Here is a 23,603-nt window from a genome sequence, read left to right on the forward strand (position 1 = left end):
CACCTGCTGTAGTCCGTAGTTACGTCGTCTTCGGCGGAAATATAATCCGTTTTCTCCTCTTCTTCATATTATATGGCCCGGCTACTCTTCCACATTTATGCTTTGGATGGACAGACAAAGGGAGGAAGAGAGACGGAAAGCAGAAGAGAGAGGGAGAGCGATAGACAGAAACAGAGAGATATAAAGAGAGAGGGAAAGAGGGAGCGAGTGAGGCAGAGAGGGGGAGAAGGAGAGATATAGACAGATCGTTCCTTTCAGATTGAGAGATGGTATCAAAGAAAGAAATAGCATTATGAGGAGCAGTTTCCTCGTAGTTTTATAGCATTCATTTTGTATTTTTTCTTGAGCAATTTGACAACCCAATTAGAAATAGCACAATGCAACAGACGGACGAATCTGTATACTTTCAATGTATGGTTTTATTTTGAAGACAACTTTCCCCAATACTTTTAACATCGGTCATTGTAAAAATAGCAATGCGATACATGTAGTTTTTATTTGTTTAACTTTTATATCCCCAAGTGAAATGAAAAAAAAAAAAAAAAAAAAAAAAATCTTGGTAATATTAGTATCCTAAATAGTGTTGATGAGGTAGTTGAGGATACAGCATTTTGTTTTATCCAGTGCTGCCACCTAGTGGACGTTTGAGCAAAGAGCAAAGAGGGTGCGCCTCTCCTAAACAATGATGTCACCCCTTGGTGTGGAGGTTGGTGGTTCAAGCTGGTGTAGCCACAATAAGATCCGCACAGCGGAAGGCCCTTCACCCCATATTGCTCCGGGGACATTGTCCCCTGATTCGTCAAATCAACTACGATAAAATTCCCAAGTTCATATTGTGCTTGTTATGCTATATTGCAAACAACTGCATACAAACAAGTAACTTGTTAGCTGATCAAATTAACGCCTGAGGTGAATCAATATGCTCCTAGTTGTTGAAAGTGTGGACACCTGGCCACTAAAACTAACCATCAGAAAGATCATAAAAAATCCAGACAAAGAACATGATAAAGAGCCAGACTGAGATTCTGAGATTGCAATTATGGTTGGAATGAAGACCAGCATGCACAGGGGCACTGCTTGACAAGAAGGTTCCATGAATTGGCATGAACTAATGTAGTTGTTGACTAACTGCTAAAGAGAAGTCAGTCTCTACAGCTCTGTTAATGTATTTGTACATCATTGATTCACAACACATGTCAAATGGCTAATAATACATCTAATACAGTTAATGTGCAATGTTTACTCTCATGTAACAAAAATATATGTTTCCATATGGAGATCCATGTGCAGTATATTGGCATACCTGATTTGCTATATTTGTAGCAATGGAAGGCTGTTCTGATCCTATTTTCAGAAATGAACTACATGCACATATACTGACTATGTCAAGACATATATATATATATATATATATATTTTTTTTTCAGATTTTTCCCTTTTTCTCCCAATTTGGTAGCCAATTGTACCTCGTCTGATTCAATTGGAGGTAGTCGTATTAGATGTACCGCCCGCACCCCGTCCCTCGGCGGCCCGAATGAGAGCGACACGCCTTCTTCAAGCCGTCTCGTCTCGTGCCCGTTGCCGTGATTCCGAGGCGCCCGAGGTGCTTTATTGTGCGGCGATCTAATAACCCTGCCAAGTCCCTCCCTCTGGAGCAGCGAGCCAATTATTGCTGCCCCACGTGAGCCGGCCATACTTGGCTTTTTGGCAGGACCGAGAATCGAACCCGGGTCCCCGGTGTGCAACGTCAAGACATATTTGTGAAATAAGAAACTGACATTTGTAATGAAAAATATAGTAATACAAAAATATTTTTGGTCTACCAATTATTGCTATTTTGGGATATATCTTAACTAACTAACATAATGTGTTATTGAGCAAAATAGCAGAGTGCCTTCATATATCCAAATGTTTCATAAAATATTTTTTTCAATATATTTGAAATTATATGCTAACATATTTTCATTGTGTAAGGCTAGAACTTCATTAATAATATAATATTATCATAATTACGAAACAATCCTCAGAGTTGAACATTGTTCATTGTTGTTTTAGCAGGCCAACAATGGCCCCAGTCTATCTGAAGTTATGTTGTGCTGGTATCTTCAAATCATTAATATTCCCTTCAAATTAAGTATGTCGGTCAAATTCACAACAACCTGGATGCCCCATTCATTCATTATTCAAGTATAGGTGCCGTACACCACAGAACCACAGAATAAAAAAACAAGTGCTTATAATGGAGTCTGGACAAGCATTATTACAAAAGATTCACATCGACCATAAAGTCCCTTTAAACATTTCAGTTTCAGGAACCACCATCCGTTAATTCTGAAAGCCATTGAGTAAACCCAATAATATGAAGATAGCTGTGACTGTAAATTTATTTTCCAATGGTAGCCATCACATTTACTCTTAAAATGGCTGGAATTTATGCATAAAATATAAATAACTTTACCCACAGTATAAGTGTTTAGGCACCATGTGTTTATAAAATATCTCCATAGTATCTTGCAATTTAGGTTTTTAACTTTAGTGTATGTATTCCAAAATGAGAAATTACATTATTTGTATGATACATATGCATATGTGTACAAGCACCTCTCTTTTGAGCACCTTTGCCCTGTGGAGAGAAAAAACATATACCCAAAATACAAAGTACATTTGACTTTTGAAGATTTGAGCATTGAACGACAGTATGGTAGCATGTTGGATTACAATAATGCACGTTACTGGATTAAAGTGTGGTTCTAAATTGAGTCGTGCAGAGCACTGAGCTATTGGACAGCGTGGTACAGTGTCATTACGGGATGGTGAAGTGTTGGCTTTACAGTATGGGGCAGTGCTGGCCACACACCAGGTGAAGTTTATCCAGAGACTCCTGCTCTTTGAGCGTCTGGCTGGCTGTGTCCGGCGCTCCACCGGGCTGGCTCTCCCCAGGGGCGCCCCGGTGAGAAGGCCCGGCCTGGGGGTGCACCCTGTTCTCCGCCATCTTGAACTCCACGGAGGCGAAGGAAGACAGGCTGCCGCACTTCATTGCCGTCGTTTGGTGAAGCGTGTCGGAAGGGGACGCCCCCAGCTCGGTCCTCGTCCGGGTCCTGTTCCCGACGTTCCCGACGTTCCCGACGTTCCTGACGGCGCTCGTCCAGCCGCCGTCGCTCAGCTCGTCCTGGAACGGCTCGGAGTCGCTGCCGTGCGACATGTTGAAGTAAGAGCACTTGGGCATCACCGGCCTGGCGAGCTCCTCCAGCTCGGAGGACGACAGCACTGCCAGGGGCGCACGGTGGCTCCCCGGCTGGGAGTAGCAGGGAACGTCGTCGCTCCCGTCGTCCTGCGTGGTGTCCGCCGACGTGGTGTCGACGTTCCCGTACATTCCGGAAGGCACCGGCGGAGACCTCCGGATCAGGTGGTTCTCCTTCAGGAGCCACCGGCCTTTGTCTATCAGCACCCCGTCGCTGAGGTCGTCATCCGCGCAGGGAGCGGGGCGTTCCGGGGACCCGCCTCGCGCCACACCTCCCGTCTCCTCCGCCCCTCCGTCAGGGTCAGAGTCGATACTGCCGGTGGTGTATTCCTCAGCTTTCCCGGGTTCCTCCCGGCTGGCGTCACTCGCTCCCTGTAACCCATCCCGCTGAACTCCGGAACCTTCCCCGTCGCTCTCCGAGGTCAACTCCGCCGACAGCCGCGACGAGCACCCGTCGCTCTCCGACGTCTCCCTGTAGTCTGAGAGGTCCGACACGCTGGGGCTCGGCAGCTGTTTTTGCCCGTACCGGGGCGCGCCCTTCACCGGCCTGTCGCAGGGCCTCTCGGGCTCGATCCGCATGTTTCCCCGGGAGTCGTAGCTGAGCGCCAGGGAGGAGGACAGGAGGACTGAGGTTATGTACTCCAGCAGGTCCCCCGGGATCTCCAAGGAGTGAGAGAAGGTTTGAGGACTGGAGTCCTCGCATATCCCTGAACCGGTTTGGAACTTGCATATTCTCGCCCTGTCGTCAGAATCATCCATCATAGACTCCACCTCCTTCGACTGTCCAGTGGAAGAAAGTTGAAATGCTTCTGGCACTGTGCCCATTTGTGAGAAGCAAACCTCCCTTTGGATGTAGGTGACATCTTTTTCCTGCCTGACAGAGATGGCTGGCTTTCCTGTCCCACCCACCCTCCCTTCTAAGTAACCAGCTTCTTCTAAAGTTGAATGCTGGCATTGCAGAGAACCTTCATCTACACTGATGTATGAAGCGTAATTTCTGGAGATATCATGTTCCGTACTTTTGTACTCTTCAGAGCCTGATCCATCATTCAAGTCATTCTCCTGAAGAGACGGTACACGGCCACTCATATCTTTCCCCTGGGTAGACTGTGCAACGTCATCATGTTCCACTGGAACAGATTCTTCAAGATTGTCGACTTCTTTTTCCTGGACAGATTGTGAGTCATTGTCCTTTTCCTCTAAGATGGGCTCCTCTGGGGTATTGGGCTCTTGGGCTGGGGTATTGATTTCTTTCTCCTGGTCAGATTGTTTGACGTCATGGACTTCCTCTGCAATGGACTGGACAAAGCCAGTGATTTCATCCTCTATCACAGATTGTGCAAAGTCACTGGTGCCTATGCCTTGCACAGATTCCACAAAGCAATCTTCCTCAGTTGCTGAGTCAACAAAACGTTTTACCTCTTCTGACTCTTCTGTTGGTTCCTCATCCACCACCTCCCCCATAACTAAACAGGACAGTTTTTTCTGCAGGTTGCCAGAGATGCCAAGTTCCTTTATCAGCTCTTGGAATCCATACGGATATGTCTCTTGGTTGCGACAGTCTTCTAAGCTTGCCTCAGACAGATTTGGATCTTCTGAGGCACCAAAGTTCTCTTGACTGTCAGCGTGGCTCCTGAGCTCCTGGAAACTGCTCCAGCTCTTCAGTAGCTCTGACGAGGCAGATCTGTGCAAGTCCGAGAGGCCAGTCTTCAGCTCATCCGAGTTCTCTATGCTAGCTAGTTTGTGCAGAGCCATCACCATTTGCAAGGCCTCGGAGACACCCGAGTCCTTCTCGGACATCCGGTCTCCGCCCAGGTTTGCGATGGCTTCCTTCAAGGACATCACTGATAAAAATGCAATCAGCATCTTGGAGGACGACCCGAATATGGAGGCCACCTGAACGGTGAAGTCTGGCGCACTGTGGGACTTCTCAAGGCAAGGAGTGTCGGCGCACGGTGAAACCTGGTTGATCGATTGAATCGATGAGTACAGTTGCTCCAGCAAGGGTTTAATCTGGGGCTCTTGTGCAGCCTCTAAGGCTAAAGGCATTTCTGCTCCTGACTGAACAAGAGCTTCGCCGGAATTGTGCGGTTTGAATTTTGGTATTTCTGCCACTGGGTTCGGGCGGACGTGGGACTGTGATGTTCCTGCGCTCTTCATCGTGTGCTGCTCACCTTCAGTGCCCAGGTGAAGCCTTCCCTCTGTGGGGGCATGTGAGGACGGTCGGTCGGTGATGAGTTCCTTCGGGGGCGACTGAGTTCCGCACTTTGCCTCAGACTCCTCGCAGGAGTCGCTGCTGATCTGAAACTGCACCTTCGCCCCGAGTTCTGTAGCTCTCGGGTCTGTAGCTCTCGGGTCTGTAGCTCTCGGGTCCTCCGCACGGCAAGGGGCATCCTGCGATGGAATTTTCTCCAACCAATTTTCCACGTACTCGTTTACAGCGGAGGGAGAGGCGTCGAGGGCGGGCATCGACACACTCTCGCTCATCTCCTTCGTTTCCCTCGCTCCCCTTCTCTCCTCGCTCATCGACCACTGCTTCACCAGCATCTTCTGGACCAAAACGGGAGGCCGGATGTCTAACAGATCTGTCTTCGCAAATGTGCTCACGTTGAGCTTAGTCTCACTAATGGACTTCCCTTCTGTTAAATTGAGCTCTTTTGAAGATTCTCCCAGGTGCTTGATGTTCAACAACAGGGTGTGGCTTTTGGATATGTCATCTCTGTCCCTCAATGCTTTCTTTTTCTTTTTCATTTGACGAAACATTGCTTGCTCATTTTCTTCTCCCTCCTCAGCTCTGATTCCCTCTTCCTCTCTGTCCCGGGAAATGTCTGAGGTGGATTTCACAAGCCTGCCACCTTTGAGATCCCCCATCGTGCTCTCCGCCAAGGCTCCACCCGGAATCAAGGACAGGGGTGAGGCCTTCTTTTTCACTTTGAGTTTCTCTGATGGCCTCCTCTTTCCCGGTCGAAGGCCACGATTTCCGGAGCTGCCCGCATCCTGCTGGAAGACCTCAGACGGGGACCCCGTGGTGACACAGGCTTCGTTGTCCGTGCAGGACGATAGGTTGTTCCGCATCCTGTAGGAGGGGACCGCGACTTCAGATGACGTGGAGGTGCTGTCAGACTCGCTGCAGGGAGGTTCTGAGAGGACGGAGGGCCTCTCCAGTCGCCGGCCGTTGCCGTTGCCGTCGCCAGAGGAACGAGGGACGGTATCTGTGGAGAACGTCCGGCTGCACACCGCCCTGCTCACGGACTGATGCTCGCCGGCGATCTTTCCATTGCTATAGTAACTGTCGAAGCAACTCTGCTGCTCGTAGACGTGCAGCACCGCCTCCGTGACCTCCCCCCCGTTGCTCTGTATCTGCAGGACTTCCGCCGACCTGGAGGCCCGGAAAGCGGAGCGTAGCTCACTGTGACGGGCTGCCACGGCACGCCGGGGTTTGGGCACGGGCCGGCCGTGGTGCTGCTGGGTGAGACTGCCGTGCGTCTCCGCCACGGTGCCCCCTGAACTCTGTTCGATGTCCGAGCGAGAGACGCCGGCCACGTTCTCCTGAACCTCTGTGTCTGACGCAGACTGGATGCTTTCAGTGGGTGGCTGTCTCTTCCTCAGGGCCCTCGGCCCTGGGGTTTGCACCCTCCTGATTCTGGGTTTCTCTACATCGACTGCCTCTGCATCCTCACCCTCTCTTTCCTCATCAGGATCTCTCGCCACAGCCTGTGGCACGGATGGCTTTACTGTAGCAGTCCCAATCCAGCCTGCATCATCGTCATCAACAGGGTCATCTACGCGACCGTTGTTGGAGTCCAGCGATCCTCTATCCGCCAGCTCCTGTGGTGCAGGTCCCCCTCCCGGCCAGCAGGTGGTGCCGGACCTGGACAGGGTGGTGGTCCAGTGTATGGTCTCCTCCTCCTTTATCATCAGCCGGACCTTCATCTCCACCGTCATGCTGCCGTCTTGGTTTATCCGGCAGGACTTCTCGATGTCTTCGACGCCGGGGGCCGTCAGGGCCCCGCCGCCCGCACTGGAAGCCCCCTGTCCCCCGGCGCAGGCCAGGCCGCCGGTGTCCGCCGTGCTGCTGCTGCAGGCGCGGAAGAGGCCCCGGGACATGGAGCCGTGGATCCGGTTCCCCGAGAACGTCTCCGAAGAGAGGGAGAGGTTCCGGGAGCTCCTCCTGGACAGCGACTTGCTCTTCCCTTTTGAAAGCGGAGGATGTGTTGCCAGGAGGTGAACAGCGGGGGCAGGGAGCGCAGGTGAAATGAGTGGAGGTGTCCAGAAACAAAAGAAAATGAAAGAAAAGTAATTATTTGAAATTTGGAAAAGAAAAAGGTCAGGACAAAATCTACTCTCATGGTGTGCTTGTGATACATTTAACTGCTACAGGACTACGGGACTATGGGACTCTGAAACACTCTGTTAGAGGTTATTTAACAGTGGATCGTGCTATGCAGAATAGAAGTCCTGAGTTCACAGTCAAGACAAAACTGCCAGCTCACAAGACAACAGGACCTGCAGTATGTATGACATGAGCAGAATTGTATGCATCCTTCTGATTAACTATGTCCTCAACTAATCAATTAGCAGCCAGCATTGTATATTTTACTTCTTATGACCTTCACAAGCATGTATCAGATCTTATAAGATCACATGTATTGTATGTTTTGCTCTAGCTAAAATGAATTTAGGTGAAGGGGTTAAAAGTATCCTTTGGGGGCAAAAGGGCCATTTTTGATGAGTGTAGATACAGTACATTTTGAGACGCCTCGCTCTAATGAGTCAACAGAGGCAGACACACTTCCGTTTCCAGTGACCAGTTGGCTTTTGGTTGCGCAATTACTGTAGAAGCCATCGGTACGGAACTTTTAAATGTGTTTCGGGGCATCCTAGGGCTGTGGGGATCCTGTGTTAAACCACGTCACAGAACTCTCCAGAAAACAGGGTTAGATTCTGGGACTCACTGGGCCTTGGCTGCAGCCGGCCTGGCTCCGGGTGAGCCGCGCTCCGGGACGTCTGCGGGGGCTTCTGGAGGCTGTATCCGTCTGGCCTGAAGGGCTCAGCACCCGAGGATGCCACCACCGCGGAGCAGAGGAGGAGAGCTGCTAGGCCATCCACCTGCAGGGCATTACGATATATCATATTACATTACATTATATTACACCACAGTGCATTATGATATATCATATTACATTACATTACATGTATACTGTATACTGTTATAATTCTGATCATTTCTTCTTCTTTTTTTATTAATCCCCATTTCCATCATGATTTTGATGCAAATGTCGAGCAAATGTCTGGTTCATGTCAAAAGCAAATGTCCAGTTCATGTAAAGCTGCTTGGCTTCATGTTTATATTGTAATTTGGCACTGCAAAATGTGAAATTGAAATTAATAGAGCTTATATTTACTGGGGTTGTGTCTGACTGACATTAAGAATGGCATGACATTTTCCTTCTAGACTGGCCTTGAAATCACTTCCTGACTGGCTGTGAAGTCCCTTCCTGACTGGCTGGGAAGTCACTTCCTGACTGGCCCTGAAGTCACTTCCTGACTGGCTGTGAAGTCACTTCCTGACTGGCTGTAAAGTCACTTCCTGACTGGCTCTGAAATCACAACCACAGAAGAAGGGCTCCTCACCCTCCTGCCGTCGGTGGTGTAGAGCTTCAGCACTGGGAACTGCATGAGCTCAGAGATGTGCTCCAGCAGGGCCTCAAAGCTCATGGAGCCGACCCTCTGCAGCCCCACGGTGCGCATGGAGCCGGGGTCTCCGTTCCTGAAGACGGCCAGCGCTCCGGCGCTCTCCCGCTTCGCCCTGCCCGCTGCCGGCTGTGCCGCTCGGCGCCCCCCGGTGGCCTGGAGGGCCGAGTTCCACGGCACCGGCCTCTTCCTGGCCGCCTCCAGGTCTATGGGCTTCACCCTCCGGCGGTCGGAGCAGAGGTAGGACTTCCCGTCCTCCAGCTGGTCCAGGGACCGGACGGCGCGGGTCCCCTGGGGGGTGGTGATGGTGCGCACGCCGAACGGCAGGGGCACCTTCCGGGACAGGCCGTCCAGCAGGGCCTCGAAGGACTTGAAGGTGCGGCCACTGACGACCGCCCTGAAGCCCGAGAACTGGGGGTCGCCGCTCTTGTAGAAGCAGACGCGCTTGGGGGCCAGGGGGTCAGAGGTCACGGGGGGGTCAGAGGTCACGGGGGGCCCAGACGCCGCCGTTTGCCTGCCCCCCACGGTCGCATTCCGCTGGGGGGGGTCCTTGCCACTCATCATTAACAATCCCCTGAAAGAGACGAAAGACGCTGTGTGATGCATTTTAATTTTAATTTTATTTATTAACTCATCTCCTTAAAAAAAAAATTCTAAAATTCTAAAATTGCACTTACGATGACTGTCTTTTTGTTTAGAACCGCTCTTAATGAGTATTTTACTAGTTATGGATGTGATGCTTTAACTTGTGGAAGAACCTATGCACTTGTAAGTCGCTTTGGATTAAAAGCTTCTGCCAAATGACTGATGTTAAATGTAAAAATGTACACTAACATTTACTATCAACACTGATACAATGTTAAAGCAGTGCCTGCACTGCACGTGTCTTTATTGAGAAACTGTGGGAGACGTTTGCGCCTTTGTCTTGGAGTGAGGGTTTATTGGCCCAATATGAACAGCGTAGTAGAAAAGGTGAGAGTCACCTGCCTTGGTATCCTTTTGAAGCAATGCAATATATTCACCTTTATAGAGCCATTTGTTTATTTTTTTTACATTTTTGCCAATGAAATGAAAATTAATTATGCTGATATTCGGACCATATGTGGCTGTAGCTCGGTCGGTCACAAGTTTCCCTCCAAATTACTGAGCTGATGCTTTTTATCCAATGCAACTTACAGGTGACTCGACTAAGCAGGCGACAAGCCCCCCTGGATCAATGTGGGGTGAAGGGCCTCGCTCAAGGGCCCAACGGCTGCACTGATCTTATTGCAGAGCACCGGGGTGGCCTGTAGCATAGTGGTTAAGGTAAAGGACTGGGACCCGCAAGGTTAGTGGTTCTAATCCCGGTGTAGCCACAATAAGATCCGCACAGCCATTGCGCCCTTAACCCTGCATTGCTCCAGGGGAGGATTGTGTCCTGCTTAGTCTAATCAACTGTATGTCACTCTGGATAAGAGCGTCTGCCAAATGCCAATAATGTAATAATGTAATTGTGGCTACACCGGGGCTTGAACCACCAACCTTCCAGGTCCCAGTCATGCTCCCCTTAGGCACTGTGCTGCAGGCTGGCCTGTGCCCTACATTAAAAGCGTTACCTGTGCGTTTGCATCCTTCACGGTGTGAGATCACAACCATGCGATTAGAATGTTCTTGTGTGAGCGTTCTAATGCTGATGTAACAATCACGACTGGTGACTGAAAGCAATGGAGTTCAAGAACACTGACTTTCCAAAAATACTCTTCAAAAAGCTTTTGTATGTGTTCTCCTGTAAACACAGGGAATACAGTGCTTCCTGTGTGCATATGATGGCAATATTAACTAAAGCCATTCTTCAGCACCACCTGAGAGACATACGCCTATTGTGAACACGAAATACGAACGATCATTTTCGCATGACAAATCAGCCAACTGAATGGGAGTAATTTTGTTATTTATACCATTATTGAGGGACCAAAATAAGGGTGGGAAACGTACTACACCAAATAAAGGTTGACCTGACCAAAATATAATCAGATGACATCAGGTTTCACTATATTATAGTTGCAAAATATTGTTCTAATAGATTATTTTATGCAAAATCCTGAGCTCACACCTTGAATGAGAAGCAGCTATTGAGGTACTCTGGAATAAACCTGCATATTCAAACATAATATGAGTCATAATTGGAATGGAGAGAGCCAGAGAGAAACCGAGATGAGAGAGAGAGAGAGAGAGAGAGAGAGAGAGAGTAGATTCAGGTCACATTTAGAGCTTTCTTTCTGGAGATAATGTAGTGCATATTTCTTTTCTTTTCTTTTTGTTTTAGTATACTTCCAAAATAATATTAGGTATTTGTCCTTTTTTAAAGCAAAAGTAATGTCAGAGCATATAGAGTCTGTACACAATGAGGTCCAATATTAGCACCCACCAAAATCTGTCTTGTTGCTTTTGTCCATTAGGAAATATATATAATAAATATATAACTAAATAAATGAATACATTTACTTGTGTCCAAAATATTGCTTTGTCACGATTTTGTTTTATTCCGATGCTTAACAGTTGACAAGAGCATACTTTGTTATGTAGTCTCTAAAACATGAAACCAAAAGCAGAATCCAAAACAACGATAATAAACCTTGACTTCAACTGGTCCACGCAGGTATAGTTCTGTTTCGTTGATAGTAGAAAATCTTACCTGGTTTCACATTTTCGGTGAAGTAAGTGGGAAATGTGTTCACGCCGCCGGCCTACGTTCAGCAGTCCTGTTTCTGAAAGCCGCTCAGCGCGCTCCCGTGGTTATTTTTGGGACTGTCTGCATCAGCACCAATTTGCGTAATCTTTGCTCACCATTAATCAGCCCTTAAGCAGAAAATAGTGCATGAGCGCGCCACCGAGCGGCGCGATCCGGGGAAAAGCTGGGGCACGTGAGCGCGCTGCAGCAGCAGAGAGAAACGTGTATCTACTGCGCACTTGATTAGCTGTTTTTTTTTTTTAGTATTGACTTAAGTTTACAATCAAGTGAACATAGTACAAACATAAGTCGAATTTGCCCTGCTATGGTTTGTACACGATTGTTCAATAAACAAACAAACAAACAAACAAACAAAACAAAAAACACTCAAATTCAGGCTGGGGTCAAGACAACAGCCGCGGGACCACCACAGGAATATGGTTGAGATTATTTTAACTTTTATTTTGCCAATGACTGCTCAATGCTTTGTTTCTCTAGACATGAAGGATATTCTGGGGGAGGTGATTAGGAAACTTTGTACGGTTCACCACACCTTACACACGTTATTTCCCATAAACGGATGTCCACTTGGCCGTCGGTGGCTCGTGCGGCGTTCATTTTCTTGCCGTAATAAGATTTGAGCAGCCTCTGGGTGACACGGATTATCAGGTTTAGCCGTTATCTGACAGGGTGGGATGGGGGTTCCAGCGAGAGTTTAATTCACAGCAGGAGAAGGGCTCTTATTGGCTCTGACGAAATACTCAAACCCACCAAATGTGCAGCTGCGTTCGACCACAGCCTCCCGGAGGAACACCTGGAGCAGGCTTGGTGACCTTTGTCCTGTGGCGGCAAAATCGAATGAGTAGGATCCTTCATGTGTTCAAGCAGTGACAATAAATATATTAATTAACTATATTATTTATATTACATTACATTATTGCCATTTGGCAGACGCTCTTATCCAGAGCGACGTACAACAAAGTGCATACCCATAAGCGGGGATAAGTTCGCTGAAAGACCCTAGAGGGAAGTAAGTCTTGACTCATCAAGATAGTGGTTTCTTTGCTCTGTTTATATAGTAAAAATCGGCGGACACTAGCTACCAGACACCAATGGATTCGTACTTAAATGTATAAATCAGTAATGCAATTTAATGTGTATTTTTTTCCACATCGATCTAAATGCTATGCGTTCTTGCTCGATTGGTAAATCGATGATCACGATCGCCTTGTAGACTAGTCTTGCCTAGTTTTGCTGCGCCTGCGTAGCCGGCGTACAAAGGTGTTTTTTTCCCCCACTGTTCGTTTTCGTTTTTGAATCAACTTTTAAGGATTGTTTTTACGTGTTAATACAAATCAGGATGGGGAAAAAAGAAGATGAAGTCATTAGGATAGCGAAGAAGATGGATAAGATGGTGCAGAAAAAAAATGGGGTAACATCATTTTCGACATTAGCCTAGCCACTTGCAAACGTAATCATTTGCGCCTGACTGTCCTTTTGATGCCGGGCTAGTAGCAATCTAGCTAGCCTAAGTCAATTTAGCTTGACGAACGTTACTTCAGGATCTAGCCAAACTAAATAAAATATGTAGAGATGGCGTTAATAATGTGTATTGGTATTTTTAGTTAACGGAATATAAAGCCCAAGTTATCTTGTCGCGGATTGTCTTATCCTAGTATATAATTAGCTAGCTAGATAGCTAATAAGCTAATGATGGCGAGGTGAGAGCTTGCCTTGGCGTGCCCGCGTCGTACTACTTGTAACGGTATACTTCTAGAAGATCCCGCTGATTTAGAATAGAGCAAGTTAGCTAATGTTAGCGCAAAGTAGAATATACTCCAGCGTTATGAAGGGAGTGTATCCTTAAGATGCATCTAACTACGGCATTGGGGAGCTGACTTAGCTAGCTAACTTTAGCTTGTTTGCGAAAACTATAGCTAGCTAGCTAACATTTAATAACAGCCATTACAGAGTAAGGTCCTAGTTGGATCCTATTCCCTTGCATAAGTTAGGACAAAAATCTTAAAGCAAGTTAGCCCATTGCTTTACCGAGAGCCGTGTTGTCAGAACGCGCCATTTTAGATAGTCTTGCTAGTAACATTCGCTAGTTTATTCACCGCCCTGGTGTAAAATCCAGCTTGAAATACCAGCAGCCAGCTGTTTCAAACATAGCTTGAGCTGGTCAAACCTTGTTGAGTATGGAGCTGGTCTAACTGGTCGATCAGCAACCAGCTGTTTCAAAACCGTTTTTTTCCCCAGCAGGGCGATAGACTGTTGACAGTTGTACTTAGTTAACGTTAAACGTCTAATTTCACGGTGCTCTTGAGTGAAAAAAAGATGAAAGCTGAGTGGTCCGATATATAGCGAGTGGTGTTTACAGTTGTGCATACGTTAGCTGGTTATAGGAACATGTGCTGAATTAACCACCAGTACTTCTTGCAGTCGGGAGCGTTGGACCTTCTCAAGGAACTGAAGAACGTTTCCATGACGTTGGAGCTTCTGCAGGTGATGATAGCTAGCTACAAACACTAATGTCTTAACTTTCAGCATACTAGCTAATGTATGTCTTTCACTGCGATGTGACTGAGAAAACTGTTTATCATCTCCTTGCAGTCCACCCGAATCGGGATGTCCGTGAATGCCATCCGCAAGCAGAGCACGGACGATGAGGTCACGGCACTGGCGAAAGCTCTCATCAAGTCGTGGAAGAAGCTCTTGGGTTAGAACTTAAAAAAAGATTTTAATTTTTTTTAAACCGGTTCAACGGGCTAGATTTAGTAAAACAGAAAGCGGGGAGAAACTGCCGGATATGTTTTTTGTCGTAATGTTTGTATGCTTGATAATGTGTCATTACATTCAATCAAAAGGATGTTTTCCTTGACAAAACTCTTTTTGATTGATTAAAATCAGCCAGAGACAGAATACTTGTAGCACCAGACTTGACGTCCATGACGCCTTGCCCACCCTTCCCTTAATATTTGAGGACTGCTGTTTGATTGACAGACGCCCCTGCAGGAGGAGAGAAATTTTCAGAGGAGAAGAAGGAGGATGAGGCCTCGCGCCAGTCTTCAAGCCCCGCCCATTTCACAGCCACGCCCTCCCAGGACAGCCCTGAACCTCAGGAGGAGAGGTAACCGTAACCCAATCAGAAGCCTTCACCCTCTCTGTCTGAAACCTTCACCCTCTCTCTGTCTGAAACCTTCACCCTCTCTCTGTCTGAAACCTTCACCCTCTCTCTGTCTGAATCCTTCACCCTCTCTCTGTCTGAAACCTTCACCCTCTCTCTGTCTGAATCCTTCACCCTCTCTCTGTCTGAAACCTTCACCCTCTCTGCCTGAAACCTTCACCCTCTCTCTGATTGAACCCTTCACCCTCTCTGTCTGAATCCTTCACCCTCTCTCTGACTGAAACCTTCACCCTCTGTCTGAAACCTTCACCCTCTCTGTCTGAAACCTTCACCCTCTCTGTCTGAAACCTTCACTCTCTCTCTGTCTGAACCCTTCACCCTCTCTCTGTCTGAAACCTTCACCCTCTCTCTGTCTGAAACCTTCACCCTCTCTCTGTCTGAAACCTTCACCCTCTCTCTGTCTGAAACCTTCACCCTCTCTCTGTCTGAAACCTTCACCCTCTCTGTCTGAAACCTTCACCCTCTCTCTGCTTGCAACCTTCACCCTCTCTGTCTGAAACCTTCACCATCTCTCTGTCTGAAACCTTCACCCTCTCTCTGTCTGAAACCTTCACCCTCTCTCTGTCTGAAACCTTCACCCTCTCTCTGTCTGAAACCTTCACCCTCTCTCTGTCTGAAACCTTCACCCTCTCCGTCTGAAACCTTCACCCTCTCTCTGTCTGAAACCTTCACCCTCTCTCTGTCTGAAACCTTCACCCTCTCTGTCTGAAACCTTCACCCTCTCTGCTTGCAACCTTCACCCTCTCTGTCTGAAACCTTCACCCTCTCTGTCTGAAACCTTCACCATCTCTGTCTGAAACCTTCACCATCTCTCTGTCTGAAACCTTCACCATCTCTCTGTCTGAAACCTTCACCCTCTCTCTGTCTGAACCCTTCACCCTCTCTCTGTCTGAACCCTTCACCCTCTCTGTCTGAAACCTTCACCATCTCTCTGTCTGAAACCTTCACCCTCTCTCTGTCTGAATCCTTCACCCTCTCTCTGTCTGAATCCTTCACCCTCTCTCTGTCTGAAACCTTCACCCTCTCTGTCTGAAACCTTCACCCTCTCTGTCTGAAACCTTCACCATCTCTCTGTCTGAAACCTTCACCCTCTCTCTGTCTGAAACCTTCACCCTCTCTGTCTGAAACCTTCACCCTCTCTCTGTCTGAAACCTTCACCCTCTCTGTATGAAACCTTCACCCTTTCTCTGTCTGAATCCTTCACCCTCTCTGTCTGAAACCTTCACCCTCTCTCTGTCTGAAACCTTCACCCTCTCTGTCTGAAACCTTCACCCTCTCTCTGCTTGCAACCTTCACCCTCTCTCTGTCTGAAACCTTCACCCTCTCTGTCTGAAACCTTCACCATCTCTGTCTGAAACCTTCACCATCTCTCTGTCTGAAACCTTCACCCTCTCTCTGTCTGAACCCTTCACCCTCTCTCTGTCTGAATCCTTCACCATCTCTCTGTCTGAAACCTTCACCCTCTCTCTGTCTGAACCCTTCACCCTCTCTCTGTCTGAACCCTTCACCCTCTCTCTGTCTGAACCCTTCACCCTCTCTGTCTGAAACCTTCACCATCTCTCTGTCTGAAACCTTCACCCTCTCTCTGTCTGAATCCTTCACCCTCTCTCTGTCTGAAACCTTCACCCTCTCTGTCTGAAACCTTCACCCTCTCTCTGTCTGAAACCTTCACCCTCTCTCTGTCTGAAACCTTCACCCTCTCTCTGTCTGAAACCTTCACCCTCTCTGTCTGAAACCTTCACCCTCTCTCTGTCTGAAACCTTCACCCTCTCTGTATGAAACCTTCACCCTCTCTCTGTCTGAATCCTTCACCCTCTCTGTCTGAATCCTTCACCCTCTCTGTCTGAATCCTTCACACTCTCTGTCTGAATCCTTCACCCTCTCTGTCTGAAACCTTCACCCTCTCTGTCTGAAACCTTCACCCTCTCTGTCTGAAACCTTCACCCTCTCTCTGTCTGAAACCTTCACCCTCTCTGTCTGAAACCTTCACTCTCTCTCTGTCTGAACCCTTCACCCTCTCTCTGTCTGAACCCTTCACCCTCTCTCTGTCTGAACCCTTCACCCTCTCTCTGTCTGAACCCTTCACCCTCTCTCTGTCTGAAACCTTCACCCTCTCTGTATGAAACCTTCACCCTTTCTCTGTCTGAATCCTTCACCCTCTCTGTCTGAAACCTTCACCCTCTCTCTGTCTGAAACCTTCACCCTCTCTGTCTGAAACCTTCACCCTCTCTCTGCTTGCAACCTTCACCCTCTCTCTGTCTGAAACCTTCACCCTCTCTGTCTGAAACCTTCACCATCTCTGTCTGAAACCTTCACCATCTCTCTGTCTGAAACCTTCACCCTCTCTCTGTCTGAACCCTTCACCCTCTCTCTGTCTGAACCCTTCACCCTCTCTCTGTCTGAACCCTTCACCCTCTCTGTCTGAAACCTTCACCATCTCTCTGTCTGAAACCTTCACCCTCTCTCTGTCTGAATCCTTCACCCTCTCTCTGTCTGAAACCTTCACCCTCTCTGTCTGAAACCTTCACCCTCTCTCTGTCTGAAACCTTCACCCTCTCTCTGTCTGAAACCTTCACCCTCTCTCTGTCTGAAACCTTCACCCTCTCTGTCTGAAACCTTCACCCTCTCTCTGTCTGAAACCTTCACCCTCTCTGTATGAAACCTTCACCCTCTCTCTGTCTGAATCCTTCACCCTCTCTGTCTGAATCCTTCACCCTCTCTGTCTGAATCCTTCACACTCTCTGTCTGAATCCTTCACCCTCTCTGTCTGAAACCTTCACCCTCTCTGTCTGAAACCTTCACCCTCTCTCTGTCTGAAACCTTCACCCTCTCTGTCTGAAACCTTCACTCTCTCTCTGTCTGAACCCTTCACCCTCTCTCTGTCTGAACCCTTCACCCTCTCTCTGTCTGAACCCTTCACCCTCTCTCTGTCTGAACCCTTCACCCTCTCTCTGTCTGAAACCTTCACCCTCTCTCTGTCTGAAACCTTCACCATCTCTCTGTCTGAAACCTTCACCCTCTCTCTGTCTGAATCCTTCACCCTCTCTCTGTCTGAATCCTTCACCCTCTCTCTGTCTGAAACCTTCACCCTCTCTGTCTGAAACCTTCACCCTCTCTGTCTGAAACCTTCACCATCTCTCTGTCTGAAACCTTCACCCTCTCTCTGTCTGAAACCTTCACCCTCTCTGTCTGAAACCTTCACCCTCTCTCTGTCTGAAACCTTCACCCTCTCTGTATGAAACCTTCACCCTTTCTCTGTCTGAATCCTTCACCCTCTCTGTCTGAAACCTTCACCCTCTCTCTGTCTGAAACCTTCACCCTCTCTGTCTGAAACCTTCACCCTCTCTCTGTCTGAAACCTTCACCCTCTCTGTCTGAAACCTTCACCATCTCTGTCTGAAACCTTCACCATCTCTCTGTCTGAAACCTTCACCCTCTCTCTGTCTGAACCCTTCACCCTCTCTCTGTCTGAATCCTTCACCATCTCTCTGTCTGAACCCTTCACCCTCTCTCTGTCTGAACCCTTCACCCTCTCTCTGTCTGAACCCTTCACCCTCTCTCTGTCTGAACCCTTCACCCTCTCTGTCTGAAACCTTCACCATCTCTCTGTCTGAAACCTTCACCCTCTCTCTGTCTGAATCCTTCACCCTCTCTCTGTCTGAAACCTTCACCCTCTCTGTCTGAAACCTTCACCCTCTCTCTGTCTGAAACCTTCACCCTCTCTCTGTCTGAAACCTTCACCCTCTCTCTGTCTGAAACCTTCACCCTCTCTGTATGAAACCTTCACCCTCTCTCTGTCTGAATCCTTCACCCTCTCTGTCTGAATCCTTCACCCTCTCTGTCTGAATCCTTCACACTCTCTGTCTGAATCCTTCACCCTCTCTGTCTGAAACCTTCACCCTCTCTGTCTGAAACCTTCACCCTCTCTCTGTCTGAAACCTTCACCCTCTCTGTCTGAAACCTTCACTCTCTCTCTGTCTGAACCCTTCACCCTCTCTCTGTCTGAACCCTTCACCCTCTCTCTGTCTGAACCCTTCACCCTCTCTCTGTCTGAACCCTTCACCCTCTCTCTGTCTGAACCCTTCACCCTCTCTCTGTCTGAAACCTTCACCCTCTCTCTGTCTGAAACCTTTAGCCTCTCTCTGTCTGAAACCTTCACCCTCTCTCTGTCTGAAACCTTCACCCTCTCTCTGTCTGAAACCTTCACCCTCTCTCTGTCTGAAACCTTCACCCTCTCTGTATGAAACCTTCACCCTCTCTCTGTCTGAATCCTTCACCCTCTCTGTCTGAAACCTTCACCCTCTCTGTCTGAAACCTTCACCCTCTCTCTGTCTGAAACCTTCACCCTCTCTGTCTGAAACCTTCACCCTCTCTCTGTCTGAAACCTTCACCCTCTCTCTGTCTGAAACCTTCACCCTCTCTGTCTGAAACCTTCACCCTCTCTGTCTGAAACCTTCACCCTCTCTGTCTGAAACCTTTACCCTCTCTTTGTCTGAAACCTTCACCCTCTCTCTGTCTGAAACCTTCACCCTCTCTCTGTCTGAAACCTTCACCCTCTCTGTCTGAAACCTTCACCATCTCTCTGTCTGAAACCTTCACCCTCTCTGTCTGAATCCTTCACCCTCTCTCTGTCTGAATCCTTCACCCTCTCTCTGTCTGAAACCTTCACCCTCTCTCTGTCTGAAACCTTCACCCTCTCTGTCTGAAACCTTCACCCTCTCTCTGTCTGAAACCTTCACCCTCTCTCTGTCTGAAACCTTCACCCTCTCTCTGTCTGAAACCTTCACCCTCTCTCTGTCTGAAACCTTCACCCTCTCTGCTGTATCCTCAGAATGTGTGCCGTCTACTAAGCTTTGCAGTTTAGTGTGTATTGCTTAGTATGCGATGCCAGTGTGTAAAGACTCTTCTATACTATACTGGATGTTCTGCCCTGCTCGGCTGTGCTTGCTTTGCGATTGAAGGAGAATGTCACTGAAGCTGCACCTCCCTTTTAAAGTGGAGCTGTGAGTCATTCATGGGACCAGAAAGGTTGTTGACTTACTGAAAAGTATGTTCCTGAATCCACTCAGTGAAACTGGAAATAAGTCTTTCAGCTTTCTCATCCACTATACTTGATAGTGGGCGAGTGCGCTGATTTGGCCATGATCTCACCATGCCGCCATCTCCTCCTCCTCTCCCTCCTCCTCATCTTCCTCCTCCCCTTCCTCCTCTTCCTCTCCCTCTCCCTCCTCTCCCTCTTCCCCCTCCCCCTCTCCCTCCTCCTCCTCCTGCAGTAACTCAAGCAGGGGGGGTGAGGCTCTGGACGTCTCCTCCAGCGGTCTCATCACCACCTTCCCCCGGGCTCCGTCCACGTCGGACTCGGTCCGGACCAAGTGCAGGGAGCTGCTGTGTGCTGCGCTGCAGGCCGGAGGTAGATCCGTGCGCATTCTCAATGCTCACCCCCCCCCTCCTGTAATCACTGCATGGTATCTCCCTCTCCGTCACCATGGAGATTGATATTACCCACCTATGACTGCAGGTAGCTCCATACACATTTTCTATGCTCAGCCCCCCTCCGGTAATCACACCGAATGGTATCTCCCTCTCCGTCACCATGGCGATTGATAGTAACCCCCTATGACCCGGGGAAGGGTGGCTTGCCCTCTGTAACCAGGATGGTGTCGTGTTCCGCAATTTTGAGATACGTATGCACCTATTCGACAATGTGTAAAGGTGCACAGACATTCTTGTCATGACGATGGTGCCATGATAGACCAGAAAACAGCATTATATGTCTCACTGCATTTCAGTGAATATGGTAAACTCTCTCTCTCCCTCCCTCCCTCTCTCTCTCTCTCTCTCTTTCTCTCTCTCTCTCTCCCTCCCTCCCTTCCTCTCTCTCCCCCTCTCTCTCAGATGACTACATCACCATCGGCGCAGACTGTGATGAACTGGGAGCACAGATCGAGGACTATATCCTTATTTAACCCTGAAAAGGTTAAAGGTTAAAAGTTAAACCCTGCGTTTAAGCAGTAGCTGTGTCCACAAACGCCTCCCACTCACCATTTCACCCTGATCCAAATGCTTTTCTGTGCTCTGTTGATCTTGCCTGGTGCGTTTGAGCCTGCAAGGAGGAGCAGTCGTCCCGGGTTTAAACTTTTGGGATCATTTTGTTTGTGCCAATATAAAAGGCATTAGAATCGAGAACGCGTACGATTTCAACCCATGCTCTGAGGTGTAACACGCGATGATTCTCCCCGTGAACTGAGCAGGCCGAATTTCCTTGACCGACCCGCACGGATCTTCCAGGAGTTCAAACACACAGACGTGAAGTACAAGAACCGCGTGCGGAGTCGAATCGCCAACCTGAAGGACGGGAAGAACCCCAACCTGAGACGGAACGTGCTGTGCGGGAACATCATGCCCAACCGCATGGCCCGTATGACCGCGGAGGTGAGGGGTCAAAGGGCAGGGTGAGGGGGTCAGGGGTCAGTGTGCAGTCTCTGAGCGTGTTGACTTTTGAGTCACTCAGTGAGCACTTTATTAGGTTGACTTTTACGAGCAGATTGTAAGTGCAAATATTTATTCAGCCAATCATGTGGCAGCAACTAAGTGGATAAAAAGCATGCAGACGTGGTCAGGAGGTTTGGCTGTTTCTCGGGCAGACTGTCAGAATTGGGAAGAAATGTGATCTAAGTGACTTGTGACTGTGGAATGATTGTTGGTGGCAGACGGGGATCTCCTGAGATTTCCGCACACAGCAGTCTAGTGTTTGCAGTGCTGTGGCTCCTGAGTGTAAAATGGCGGTGCTGTGGCTCTGCAGGAGATGGCCAGTGACCAGCTGAAGGAGATCAGGAAGAGTCTGACGGAGGAGGCGATCCGGGAGCACCAGATGGCCCGCACTGGTGGCACCGAGACCGACCTGTTCACCTGCGGGAAGTGCAAGAAGAAGAGGTGCACCTACACACAGGTACGCTCAGTCACACCCACACACACGCGCACGCACACACACACACCCACACACACGCGCACGCACACACACACACACACACACACGCACACGCACACGCACACGCACACGCACACACACACAGGTATAGGTCCTGTCGGTCATGCGCAGACACACAGGCGTTGACTGTGTGCTCCACACTGCCCCCTGCTGTCACCAGCATGCACCAACATTGAAAAGCCCTGTTGTGCCCACATGCTCCCCGTCTGAGAACCTGAATCATTCTTAAGGCCCCGCGTTTACTCACAACATAATGTGTACATGCACATCATAAACACTGATTATGTTCTGAGTGAAAGCAGGAAGTCAAAGCTACTCCTGTCTTCTCCCCTTCATTCACTGTTGTTCCGGTCTGATCTGGTTTGTTCCGGTCTGATCCGGTCTTATCTGGTTTGTTCCGGTCTGATCCGGTCTGTTCTGGTTTGTTCCGGTCTGATCCGGTCTGTTCTGGTCTCCCCAGGTCCAGACCCGCAGCGCTGATGAACCAATGACCACGTTTGTGTTTTGTAACGATTGCGGGAACCGATGGAAGGTGAGTTCCCTCGCCGTCTTCAACGTCTGTTCATGCCGTTAAACCGTGGGTCTGATATTCTGCAAGAAATGTCTCACTAGATACTGTGAAAGTGAAGTGTCTGAGATATTCCTCCGTCTTGTTGAAGTATCCATAGCTCTATTCATGCTTAGACGAGATTAAACACACTTTATTTATCCAAGAAAATGAATGCTGGACAATCCTACGTTCATCCTTGAAATGACTGTGAAAAGGAGTGTTTTTGATCTGATCTGAGAGGAACCCTCGGTACGGTTGGTGTTCACCGCGCTGACTGAGCGCTGAGCGTAACCACGTTTCCTGTGTGTCTGTGTGTCTGTGTGTCTGTGTGTCTGCCTTTCAGTTCTGCTGAAGGTCACAGGTCACAGAGGTGGCAGCGTTGCCGTTTTTGTACCTGGAGTTATGAAACGAACAGGAACTTCACGCCCAATGAAGCCGCAGAAGAACACACCAGCATTTTACAGCAGAGCAGGGGCCCGGCCCCCCCCCAGGGCCACCCTCTGCGTCTTAACCTCGCGTTAGACCAGACTTTAATAGCTTTTAAAAAGATGACAGGACTGCCAGTGATGTTACTGTAAGATTTAGTTTCACTTTCGATTTCAGTCAGGATTTATTGTTCTAGTTTGTTGTATGTTCATTCATGTCCATTTTAATGTAATTAAGTTCCTTAGTTAAAAAAAACAAAAAAATCTCATTAAAAAAAATAAATCGACAAAATGTTTATTTGTTTGGATTGGGACCCCAGTACCCACTGACTGAGTCTGAAAACCCAAATATACGTGCATTGGTAACAGTTTGCAGTAAGGTTCCATGAATTGGCATGAACTAACGTAGTCGTTAACGAACTACTACTGAAAACTTAATAAATGCATTAACGAATGAAAACTTAATTTCATGCTTAATGTATTTGTCCGTCATTGGTTACAACAACTACAGTAGTCGCTGCGTTAAAGTGTGACCCGTGCATCTTCTCTGTGTCCCCCGTCTTGCTGTTCTGAACGGCTGTGCAAAGGGTGGATTCACTCAGTGTTCTCACCAGCGACGCAGGTGCAGTCTGAAGTTCCTCATCAGGAACAACCCAAAAAAAGTTCGATCAGCGAGGTGGGGGCTAATGAAATATTTAAGAGCAGAAGTGGTCGTGAAGTCCAGTAAAGGGTCAGGACTTGTGCTCTACTTGGTTTCACGGCAACAGACGTGGCCAGCACAGGCCATGTTCCAGTTGCGCCCCTGGTCA

At 48.4% G+C, this 23,603-nt stretch overlaps 2 protein-coding genes across 3 annotated transcripts; one reads left to right on the top strand and one right to left on the bottom strand.

Annotated features, from left to right (window-relative positions):
* Positions 1-2,827: 2,827 nt before the first annotated feature.
* Positions 2,828-9,496, bottom strand: LOC133136721 (oxygen-regulated protein 1-like). Its single transcript, XM_061254385.1, has 4 exons — positions 8,876-9,496; positions 8,197-8,350; positions 4,661-7,434; positions 2,828-4,021 (listed from the first exon to the last, which is right to left on the bottom strand). The coding sequence occupies exons 1-4, from the start codon at positions 9,494-9,496 to the stop codon at positions 2,828-2,830; spliced, it is 4,743 nt and encodes a 1,580-aa protein (XP_061110369.1).
* Positions 9,497-12,875: 3,379 nt separating this feature from the next.
* LOC133137118 (transcription elongation factor A protein 1-like) lies at positions 12,876-23,259 on the top strand. Of its 2 annotated transcripts, none has more exons than XM_061255171.1 (10): positions 12,876-13,077; positions 14,088-14,150; positions 14,259-14,364; positions 14,649-14,775; positions 20,117-20,241; positions 20,727-20,783; positions 21,109-21,263; positions 21,634-21,780; positions 22,280-22,351; positions 22,713-23,259. In XM_061255171.1, exons 1-10 carry the CDS (start codon positions 13,006-13,008, stop codon positions 22,719-22,721), a joined length of 933 nt encoding a protein of 310 aa, XP_061111155.1. In that variant the 5' UTR covers positions 12,876-13,005; the 3' UTR covers positions 22,722-23,259. The 2 variants fall into 2 exon arrangements, with proteins under 2 accessions (XP_061111155.1, XP_061111154.1); XM_061255170.1 differs by having other exon boundaries at positions 12,877-13,077; positions 20,105-20,241.
* The last annotated feature ends 344 nt before the right edge of the window (positions 23,260-23,603 follow it).

This window comes from Conger conger, chromosome 9 (genome assembly GCF_963514075.1).
Source record: "Conger conger chromosome 9, fConCon1.1, whole genome shotgun sequence".
Taxonomy (NCBI): domain Eukaryota; kingdom Metazoa; phylum Chordata; class Actinopteri; order Anguilliformes; family Congridae; genus Conger; species Conger conger.